Source organism: Cervus elaphus, chromosome 19, assembly GCF_910594005.1.
Source record: "Cervus elaphus chromosome 19, mCerEla1.1, whole genome shotgun sequence".
Lineage (NCBI taxonomy): Eukaryota > Metazoa > Chordata > Mammalia > Artiodactyla > Cervidae > Cervus > Cervus elaphus.
This window is the reverse complement of record NC_057833.1, coordinates 66,797,485-66,809,146: the sequence shown is the minus strand read 5'-3', so window position 1 is coordinate 66,809,146 and position 11,662 is coordinate 66,797,485. Positions and strand designations below refer to the sequence as shown.

Sequence of the window (11,662 nt, the reverse complement as noted above, 5' to 3'; positions counted from 1 at the left end):
GTGGCTGTTCCCTTTTCCAGGGGATCTTCCCAACCCAGGGATGGAACCCAGGTCTCCCGCACCGCAGGGGTCTTCTTTACCAGCTGAGGGGCCATCCTCCTGTTTCCTTCCTCCAAGATCCTGGAACCAGGCCACGCCCCTCCCCGGTTTCCTAGCAACCAGCCCCGCCCCCGCGCTCCTCCTCCTCCTCCAGCCTCGCTCTGACGTCACTTCCTCTCCGCCACAGGAAGTGGGGTCCGAGCCGGCGGCCTCTCCCGGGAGCTCGGCCCGCGAGGCGTTGCCGGGCCGCCGAGGGAGGAGCGGCGTTTCCCCGGGCCTTGGAAGCCGGCCCGTCCTCCGGGCTCCGTCTCCCGCTGGTGCGGGGAGGCCCTGGCGGAGTCACAGGACCTTGACGGTTCAGGCCCGCGCGAGAGGACGGCGAGGCCCCGGAGCGCGTGGCCTCTGAGGCGACGGGGCTGGCGGGCCCGCTCCTCGGGCGCTGGGCTCTCGTCAGCCGCGGCCCCGAGAGCTCCCCGCGCGGGCCGTTGGGGTCCCGGACGCCTTCCGCGGCTCCCCCGCCCTCCCTCTAAGGGGGCTTCGCCCGGCTGCTGGGTCCTTTTGCCGCCCAGACCCCGACGGGACCAGCCGTGAGCTCCTCGTCAGGCAGCGAGCGGTCGGCTTGTGACACTTCCCATTGCCCCGGGGTAAAGGTTTGCATGTGTGCACATCCGTGCGTCCTTGTGTGCCTTGATTTCCTGCAAGATCTGAGGAGAACCTTGGGTTGTAATTGACAAGGAAGGTATTTGATTTCCTGCAAGATCCGAACTAGGAGAACCTTGGGCTGTGTTTTGGCAAATAGGGTGTATTGATTTACTTTTCCTTAACATCTCTGCCAGGGGTTCTTCCCTGTTGTTGTTGTAAACCAAACAGCTCTTCTGCCTTCAGTTAGCCGAGTGGGAAGGCGCGCTGGAGTTAAGGCTGGATGGGTCCAGGATATGGTGATGGTTTGGGTTTTTTTTTTAAGTCACTTGGTCTTGTTCGACTCTGCGATCCTGTGGACTATGTAGCCTACCAGGCTCCTCTGTCCATGGTATTTTCCAAGCAAGAGTACTGGAGTGGGTTGCCATTTCCTTCTCCAGGGGATCTTCCCCGCCCAGGGATTGAACCCAGGTCTCTTGCCTTGCAGGCGGATTCTTTACCATCTGAGCCACCGGGGAAGCCAAGCCTAACCTGTTTGTATTTGGCGATTCTTAGTTAGATTTAAGATGTGCTTGGGTTTCCTATCCAAGGCTACAGACTCTTCTTGGACGAATAACTGTGTCATATAGCACTTTGGTGACTCTTTCAGCCCCAAGCACAACACTTAGTAAAGACTCATTGAATTTTAAGTATCAGTATCAGAAAATACACTTTCTGATATTTCAACTTAATATTGATGGGGTCTGTTTTCCTGTAAGCTCCTGGAAAGGACGACAAAATAACAAGATCTTTTAAGATAAATATGTTTGAAATTTAGAGGCTGCCAAGAAGTTAAGTACAGTCCTGTGGGGTGGAAGAGGAATATAATACATCTACCTTGTAGAAGGATGCCACATAAAAAATGATGTTTCATTGGTTCTTTTTTTTTCTCTTTTCCTTTTTTTCTTTCTTTTTTTCAGAAAATTAAGTGTTGTACCCTAACTTGCTGTCTTGGAGGTGCTTGCTGCCATCATGGGAAACCAGCTCGCTGGCATTGCTCCCTCCCAGATCCTTTCTGTGGAGAGTTATTTCTCAGACATCCATGACTTTGAATATGATAAGAGTCTGGGGAGTACTCGGTTCTTTAAAGTTGCCCGAGCGAAACACCGAGAAGGCTTGGTGGTTGTGAAGGTCTTTGCAATTCAGGATCCCACGTTGCCTCTCACCAGCTATAAACAAGAGCTGGAGGAACTGAAAATCAGGCTTCATTCTGCCCAGAACTGCCTGCCTTTCCAGAAAGCTGCCGAAAAAGCTTCTGAGAAGGCAGCCATGCTCTTCCGGCAGTACGTGCGAGACAACCTTTACGACCGCATCAGCACCCGTCCCTTCTTAAATAACATCGAGAAGCGCTGGATCGCTTTCCAGATCCTCACAGCTGTGGACCAAGCGCACAAATCCGGCGTCCGTCATGGGGACATCAAGACGGAGAATGTGATGGTCACCAGTTGGAATTGGGTTCTTCTAACGGATTTTGCCAGTTTCAAGCCCACTTACCTTCCAGAGGACAACCCAGCAGATTTCAATTATTTTTTTGACACTTCACGGAGGAGAACTTGTTACATTGCTCCCGAACGTTTTGTCGATGGTGGATTGTTTGCCACAGAGTTAGAATATATGAGAGATCCTTCAACTCCACTTGTAGACTTAAACAGCAATCAAAGAACAAGAGGAGAATTGAAGCGAGCAATGGATATCTTTTCAGCAGGTATTTGAGTTGGTGAACTTTGCTAAGGCGGGGATGTGCATTTATTTTTTATTGAATTTATTGAATACATTTATTTATAATTTATATTATAATTATAATAAATTTATTGAATTTATTGAATACAGAAAATTAACTTTTTGGTAAATCCACCTACTCTTCAGACGGATGCATTATTTCATTGGATATGTTTTAAGTACCTAGAAAATGCAGAGTGGTCCGCTTATTGAGATGTTTAAGGAATCTTTGAATTCTTCTGTATGGGTCAGGCACTGTCTTAAGTGAGAGACATGAATAATTTTCTCTTTTCGAGGTGCTTACACTTTAAATGGAGAGATGTGATATTGAAAAGTGATTTCAGTGCACTGTCATTTGCTGTGGTAGTGATACCCTTAGGGTGCTATTATAGGAACATATGAATACTTAAATGAGTCTCTGGTGGTGATGGGTAGAGAGGCAGAATCAGGAAAGGCATCTTTATTGGAAGGGTGATATTTAAGCTGAGACCTGTAAGGTAATTACTGCTCAGATGCTGAGTTGTGGTCAACTCTTTGCGACCCCAGGAACTGCCAGGCTTCTCTGTCCATGGGTTTCCCGGGTAAGAAATACTGGAGTAGGGTGCCACTTCCTCTTCCAGGGGATCTTCCTGACGCAGGAATCAAACCCGGAACTCCTGCATTGCATTTACCACTGGGCCACCGGTGAACCCAAAGGTGCTTTGAGCGTGCATGCATGCTAAAGGTTGTGTTGGTGGAGTGGGTTATCATGTCCTCCTCCCAGGGGCTCTTCCCAACCAGGGATCGAACCCAGGCCTCCCACATTGCAGGCAGATTCTTTACTGTCTGAGCCACTAGGGAAGCCCAAGAATACTGGAGTGAGTTTCCATGCCCTTCTCCAGGGGATCTTCCTGACCCAGGAATTGAACTGAGGTCTCCTGCGTTACAGGCAGATTCTTTACCAGCTGAGCTACCAGGGAAGCCCAAAGCTACCATACATTCTCCTTATCATCTCAGAAGGTTAGAAGTATGTCTGCAAAACATGAAGAGAGTCAGATCTAGTCTGTTCAAGAACACTCCTCTTCCCCTGACTTGGGAAATCGGGTTGGGGGGGGGTGATGCTGGTTGCTGAGCTAGGAGACACACGAGGAGGAACAGATTGGGGGTGGGAAAATGCTGAGGTCTGTATTAGATGCTGAGTTGAAGGTGTCGGGGGATATCCAGGAGATGTGTGACAGGCAGTTGTTTACAAAGGTATGGTGCATAGAAATTTGGGACAGAGATGGAGATTTGATAGTTACTAGGAAATAGTGCTGTAGCCAAGGGAATGCATTTGTAGTCAGAGTTTGTGAAGTGATTCTTCAGTGCTCTTGGCTCCCCTTAGAGACTCTGATGAAACCAGTCACGTCCTTCCTTGGAAAAAAGTACCATGCATGCATACTACTATTTACATACACAGACCACGTGAAACTTGGTCAGGCTTCTAGGCTATGTATGAATTTCTGGGAGGAGAAGTGGCCTGAGGGTGGTATCCAGGGGAATACCATATGAACTCAGTGCCATTTTTTGTAAGTTTTGGAAAGGTTGGCTTTAATTTTTTTTTCTCACCTGTAGGTTTCCTACAAAGATACTATAAACTGAGTTGTATTTTAGGTTTTTAGGAAAAGTGACAATGAAGTGTATTTCATCTAGGCAGATGAATGATTTTGTTGCCCAGGGTTGTTCCTCTCTTGGTGTTAAGCCCATTAATCTGCGTGCCAGGGAAATACTCAGGGACGGTGTTTCTGATGAGACGGCATGGATTCCGGGTTGTGAATGTTAGAAATGTCATGCACCAAAGTCCCAGCTTGATCTAAATTTTTCTTGAGCCATTTTTACATATTAAGCTTACTGTTCTGTAAGTAGGACTCCTCCAGCTTAGAGATGGGATCACTTTTTAGCTATGCTGCTGCTGCTGCGTCACTTTAGTCGTGTCCAACTCTGTGCGACCCTGTAGACGGTAGCCCATCAGGCTCCCTGGTCCCTGGGATTCTCCTGGGTTGCCATTTCCTTCTCCACTGTGTGAAAGTGAAAGTGAAATCACTCAGTCCTGTCTGACTCTTCTCGACCCCATGGACCGCAGCCTACCAGGCTCCTCCATCCATGGGATTTTCCAGGCAAGAGTACTGGAGTGGGGTGCCATTGCCTTCTCCGACTTTTTAGCTATAGGGGATCATTTATAACTTTTTTAGTTATGATTGACATATAACATTAGTTTTAGGTGAACAGCATTTTGATTTGGTGTTTGTATATATTGGGAAATGATCACCACATCTGCTGCTATGCATGCGTAGTTAAAAAATTACTTTTTTCTTGCGGATGAGAACTTTTGAAGTCTCCTCTGTTAGTCACTCTAGTCACTTTGCTGTGCATCTCCATGACATAGTTGTCTTATAACTAGAAGTTTGTTATAGTTTTTAAATTTCAGGGATTGATGAAGAATTTATATTTATCCTTTCTGTGTGCTTTATAGTTTTGTAGAGTTTAACACATTTCTCACTCCATATTTGTTTTTCCAGACTGTAGAGCTATACGTTATTTTGGTTGAAGACAGGCCCTTTTCATTTCTTTGAAAGAGGTGGGTGGGTTCCCCTCCGGTGGCTCCTAAGATGTGATTTAGGGTCTTTGAGTTCGAATGTTACTTTTCTGCATCTTGATGCATATCCATTGTTCCTGTTGCTGGTTTGGGAGAAGTGTGTATATACTGTCTCTGGTCACACGTATGGGCAGAGCCTTTTTTGCTGGAGATCTTTCATTCATTCACTCGACAAGTGTCTGAGTGCCTGTTACGTGTGTTGTGTATGTATGTTACTGTTGTGTAGATGTTGGAAGTGCAGCTGTGAACAAGACTGAGAGCTTCTGCACTCATGGAACTTGCATTCCAAGTGTGGGCGGGGAGAGAGGATACAAAGGTAAAGGAGTAAGAAAGTTAGTTTGGTTAGTGACAGGCACTGTGATGAAGCGCTGTTACTGGTAAGTGGATGGCAAGGGCCAGTGGATGCAATGAAGGCCTCCCCAGAAGGTGATATTTAGCGGAGATCTGAGTAGTAAAGAAGGGCTTGGTGATGGTAAAGGCAACTTGCACAAAATACCACCCAGTAGTACCTCTTCCAGAACACCATTTTAAAAGTTTCGAGGAAAATAAAAAAATCCTATTTTTACCTTTATATTAGTTTGCTAGGGGTAATATGACAAAAATACTCCAGACTGGGTAGCTTAAAAATTTTATTTTCCCCAGTTCTGGAAAGTTCCCTCAGAGCCTGGAAGTCCAGGACTAAGGTGCCAGCAGGGTTGATTTCTGCTGAGGACTCCATCCGTGAGGAGTTGCAGGTGGACGTCCCCTGGTGGTCCTTCCTCTCGTAAGGACTCTAGTATGTGTGCCCTGAGGTGAGCACATGGACACCAGTCAGACGGATCAGGGTCCCACCTTCATGACCTCATTTAACCTTCATTACCTCTTTAAAGGGCTTCCCTGGCGGCTCAGGCAGTAAAGAATCTGCCTGCCAATGCAGGAGACACAGGTTTGATCCTGGGTCAGGACTATCCCCAGGAGAAGGAAATGGCAGTCCATTTCAGTATTCTTGCCCATGGATGGAGGAGCCTGGCGGGCCACAGTCCATGGGTTCGCAAAGAGTAAAGGCCCTTCTTCAAATGGTCACATTCTAAGGTACTAGGTGTTAGGGCTTCAACTCAGGAATTTAGGCGGGTGGTGAAGGACATAGTTCATTCGGTAAACAACCTCCATTTAGTTGTAAATAGTTTTTCTTTCTAACTTTTTCTAGTATTTAAAAATAATTTCAAATTAAAAAACTTAAAAAACTTGCAGAAATAAAAAAAGTACATAAAACACCCATAAATCCTTTACTCAGATTCACCTGTTAATGTTTTTCCAGTTGCTTTATTGCTCCCCAGCTGTCATCACCCCTCCACCCCCCACGGCCCCTTTCCCCAAGTACTTTAGTGTGTATTTCCTAAATCCCAGGTATCCTCTTACATAATTCTTATGTAGCTGTGTGTTGTAATTATCACCTGCAGTGAATTTAACATTGATACAATAATCTACACTTTTTATCCTCATTTTCTATCTGATCCGGTAATGTCTTTTACAGCCTTTTTCCTGCTGCAGGACAGGAGCCAGTCTAGGATCAGGTATTGCATTTAGTTGTCTCTTCAGCTTCATTTAATCTGAAGCATTTTCATAGCCTTTCTTTGTCATTACAACATTGGCATTTTTTGAAGAATCTCTCTCCCCTTAAATTTTTAAAGATTATTTTTATGCTCTCTATCTAGAATAATAGACTCACAATAATTTGTAAGCATAACAAAGATCCCTTTGTCCAGCTTCCCCCAGTAGTGACATTTTACATGACTGTAATACCGTATCGGAATCAGGAGTTGACACTGGTGCATTACTGTTGACTAAACTTAGATCATCTTCAGTTTTCATCAGCTTTTACCTGCAATGTATGTGCAAGCTCAAGCTCACCTCCTTCCTTTTCAGTAGAATGGTTCTCATTTTGGATGTATCTGCTGATCTTTGTGATTATTGTTGTTGTTCAGTCACTAAGTTGTGTCCGACTCTTCGCGACCCCATGGACTGCAGCACACCAGGCTTCCCTGTCCTTCACCATCTCCCGGAGTCTGCTGAAACTCATGTCCATTGTGTCAATGATGCCATCCAACCGTCTCATCTTCTGCTGCCCCCTTCTCCTGTTTTCTTCAATCTTTCCAGAAACAGGGTCTTTACCAGTGATTTGGCTCTTCCCATCAGGTGGCTGAAGTATTGGAGCTTCAGCTTCAGCATCAGTCCTTCCAGTGAATATTCAGGGTTGGTTTTTCCTTTAGAATTGACTAGTTTGATCTTCTTACTGTGCAAGGGACAGCACCACAGCTCAAAAGCATCAGTTCTTCAGTGCTCAGCCTTTTTTATGGTCCAACTCTGACATCCTTATATGGCTACTGGAAAAACCATAGCTTTAACTATATGCACCTTTGTTGGCAAAGTGATATTTGCTTTTTTATATGTTGTCTAGGTTTGTCATAGCTTTTCTTCCAAGGAGCAAACATCTTTTAATTTCGTGACTGCAGTCACTGTCCACAGTGATTTTGGAGCCCAAGTAAAGAAAATCTGTCACTGGTTCCACTTTTTCCCCACCTGTTTGCCATGAGGTGTTGGGATTGGGTGCCGTGATCTTAGCTTTTTGAGTGTTGAGTTTTTAAGACAGTTTTTTTTCACTCTCTTTTTTCACCCTCATGAAGAGGATCTTTAGTTCCTCTTCACTTTCTGCCATTAGAATTGTATCATCTGCATATCTGAGGTTGTTGATATTTCTCCTAGCAATCTTGATTCCACCTTGTAGTTCATTCAGCCCAGCACCCAGTTGCATGATGTACTTTGCATAGAACTTAAATACTTTTTGACAATATACAGCCTTGATGTACTCCTTTCCCAATTTTGAACCAGTCTGCTGTTTCATGTCTGATTCTGTTTTTTCTTGACCTGCGTACAGGTTTCTCAGGACACAGGTAAGGTGGTCTGGTATCTCTTGAAGAATTTTTCGGCAGTTTGTTGTGATCCACACAGTCAAAGGCTTTTGTGTAGTCAGTGAAACAGATGTTTTTCTGAAATTTCCTTGCTTTCTCTGTGATTCATTGGATGTTGGTAATTTGATCTCTGGTTCCTCTGCCTTTTCTAAATCTAGCTTTTACATCTGGAAATTCTTGGCTCATGTACTGCTGAAGCCTAAGTTGAAGGATTTTGAGCATTACCTTGCTGGCACGTGAAATGAATGCAATTGTTTGGTAGTTTGAACATTCTTTGGCAATGCCCTTCTGTGGGATTGGAATGAAAACTGACCTTTTCCAGTCCTGTGGCCACTGCTGAGTTTTCCAAATTTATTGGCATATTGAGTGCAGCACTTTTAACAGCATCATCCCTTTGGGTTTGAAATAGCTCAGCTGGAATTTCCTTCCTGAGGTCCACTTGACTTCACAGTTCAGGATATCTGACTCTAGATGAGTGATCACACCATCGTAAGTTATCTGGGCCATTAAGACCTTTTTTGTATAGTTCTGTGTATTCTTGCCACCTCTTCTTAATCTCTTTTGCTTCTGTTAGGTTCCTACCGTTTCTGTCCTTTATTGTACCTGTCTTTGCATGATATATTTCCTTGGTATCTCCAGTTTTCTTGAAGAGGTCTCTGGTCTTTCCCATTCTGTTGTTTTCCTCTGTTTGCACTGTTAATATAAGAAGGCTTGTGATTAGATTCAGGTTATTCATTCTCAGGGCCTCTGTGTAGGTGATGATGTCTTTATACTATGGTATCTGGAGCAAATGGTATGTATTGGTGATGTTTACTTTGATCATGTGGTCAAATTCTTGCCCAATTTCTCCTATCTGTAGTTACTTTTTATTTTTGTTTTTAATCCCTTGCAGTTAGTAAGCAACCTGTGGGAAGAAACTTTTAACCCCATGCTAGTATCCTGCCAGTCCTCACGATTTCCTCTTTGATTTGGCATCTGTTAATCATTCTTGCCTTATTTGATCTTTACTGTGATGGTTGCAAAGTGATGATCTTCCAATTCCAGCACCTTCCACCGTAGGCCTTCAGCATTCTGTGTGCTCAAGTATCCTCTCTTTCCCCTAATTTGTTTATTATTATTGGTATGGACTCTTCTGGAGAAGGAAATGGCACCCCACCCCAGTACGCTTGTTGGAAAACCCCATGGATGGAGGAGCCTGGGGTCACAGTCCATGGGGTCACAAAGAGTCGGGCACGACCGAGCAGCTTCACTACTACTGCTGTGGGCTCCTCAGTTCCTGCCTGCAGTTTGCTGATATTCTGTGGAGGATTTTTATATCAGGGATATTAATGTGTAGTTTTCTTTAATTATGATGCTTTTGTCTAGTGTGCTACTAGGGTAAGATTGGCCTCATAGAATAAGTTGGAAAGTGTTCCTTCTCCTCTGTGTTTTGTTAGGATTTGTCAAGAATGGCTGTTAATTATTTTAATGTTTGTCAGAATTCACTTGTTTAGTTGGCTTAGGTTTTTCTTTGTGGGAGGTTTTTAATTACTAATTGCATCACTTTACAAGGTCTATTCAGATTTTCTTTTAAGTCACCTTTGGTAATCTTTATCTTTTTAGGAATCTGTGCATTTGATTTAGTTTGTCTAATTTTTGGCAGGCATACATTTGTTTAAATTATTCCCCTAAAATTGTTTTTATTTCTGTGAGGTTGGTAGTGATGTCCCCTTTTTCCTATCTGATTTTAGTAGTTTGAGTCATGTCAGTAAACGTTTGTCAGTTATGTTGAGCTTTTCAATGCATGAGCTTTTGGTTTTGTTAATGGTCTCTAGTGTATTTTATACCCTATTGCATAAATTTTCCCCCCAATTTCTGGTTTTCCTTTCCTTCTTTTTCCTTTGGTTTCAGTTTGTTTCTCAAGGTTAAGATTAGGTTACTGTTTTGAGCTTCTCTTTTACAAGATAGGTGTTTATAGTTTACATTTTCTCCAACTGCTGCTTTAGTTGCATCCCATACATTTTTGTATATTGCTTTCATTTTCATTTATCTCAAAGTATTTTGTAAGTTTTCTTTGGTCATTGGTTATTTATGAATGTGTTGTTTAATTCTACATATTTGTGAATTTTTCAGATTTTTCTGCTGTTACTGATTTATTCCATTCCATTGTGGTTTGAAGGACATAATTTCTGTGATTTCAGTCCTTTAAAACTCACTGAAGCTTGTTTTATGGTCTAGCATATGGTTTCATCTGGAGAGTGTGCCAAATGTACTTGAGAAGAATTTTGTATTCTGTTAGATGGAGTGAGTGTTCTTTGATTTCCATTAGATCTAGTTTATAGTATTGTTCAGTTCTTCTGTTTGCTTTTTGCTTTGGTGTTCTTAATAACTATTTTTATTTTTTTTATTATAAAACTTGATATTATATGGATAGAAATTAAGAAATTTATTGAATGTTTATTATATATCAGGAACTGTCTTAGTTGCTAGAGATCTTTTAGTGAACAAAATAGACAAAAATCCCTATGGAGTTTGCATTCTAGTGGGTATATGGATAGTAAAGAAATAAATGCATAAAATATAAAATGTGGCATTTGGTGCTGTGGGGAAAAACAGCAGGGAAAGGGGATTGTGCTAGGTGTTGAGGGTGGGGTAGTTGTGTTAGGGGTCTTGCAGTTTTAAACTGGGCAGTCAAGAAATGCCATATTGCTAAGATGACATTTGATTCAAGGTCTGAAAGAGGTTTAGGTATAAGCCATGAAGATTCTCGATGGAGTTGCGTCCCAGGCAGAGGGACCGGCACGTGCAAGGCTGTGACTCAGGTTGTTCAGCAGTCTCCTTAAAGCTCGTTAAATGTGTGTCATGATGTTTCAGTGAAACGGCTTTGTCTTTTTGGGAATGTAGGTACATTTCTTGTTGGAAGATTATGTAAGTGCACAACGAAGGGTATCTTTTTTTTCCCCCTTTAATCTTACAACCACACTTCTTAGCACTTCCCATTTTATAATTGTGTGTGTTCGCTGGTTTACTTTCTCTCTTCTAGAATAAGAGCTTCATGAGGGCAGGGATTTTATCTGTTTCATGCACTGTTAAAGTCTAGTGGTAGGCACCTGATAACTTTTTGTTTAATGGTTAGTAAATGAGTTGTCAGGTACAACTTCTCAGTAGTTTCTTATGAGCTTAATGTGTATAAAATCATAATAAAAACACTGTATTTTGACTTTCAATCTATCCTTGTCTCTCCTAATACGTGTGTATATATAAAGTATGTGTAGTACATTTGTTTTAAATTATTGAACAAGGAAGTAATTTAATTTTTCTAAGAAGGAGAAGAATTAAGTAGACCTTTTTTGACTTCATACTTCTGGAAACTGATGATTGGGCAGTAGTCATTTTTTCTGCCTTGCTTGATTGTAGTTGTATGTTACATTAAAGAAGTTTTGTACCTTGAGTTTCATGAATTCTCTAGTTCTTGATTTGTATTGATGATCTCTTGCATTTCATTTTTAATGGAATTATTCCCTGCTGTTTTCCAGGTTGTGTGATAGCTGAGCTTTTTACAGAAGGCGTGCCTCTGTTTGATCTCTCTCAACTTTTGGCCTATAGAAACGGGCAGTTTTTCCCTGAACAGGTGCTGAGTAAAATCGAAGATCGCAGTATCAGAGAATTGGTAACTATGCTGCAA

General features: G+C 42.8%; 1 protein-coding gene across 4 annotated transcripts in view; it reads left to right on the top strand.

The window, feature by feature from the left end:
• The first annotated feature begins 229 nt into the window (after window positions 1-229).
• Window positions 230-11,662, top strand: part of PIK3R4 (phosphoinositide-3-kinase regulatory subunit 4) — an 84,928-nt gene continuing 73,495 nt past the window's right edge. For 2 of the 4 annotated variants that reach the window (XM_043874079.1, XM_043874076.1), the window contains exons 1-3: window positions 230-683; window positions 1,638-2,422; window positions 11,514-11,647. In XM_043874079.1, coding sequence (XP_043730014.1) covers window positions 1,690-2,422; window positions 11,514-11,647 — 867 coding nt within the window. In that variant the 5' untranslated portion in view covers window positions 230-683; window positions 1,638-1,689. Of the gene's footprint in view, window positions 690-1,637; window positions 2,423-11,513; window positions 11,648-11,662 lie in introns of all 4 variants that reach the window. The other 2 variants (XM_043874078.1, XM_043874077.1) reach the window with 2 other exon arrangements.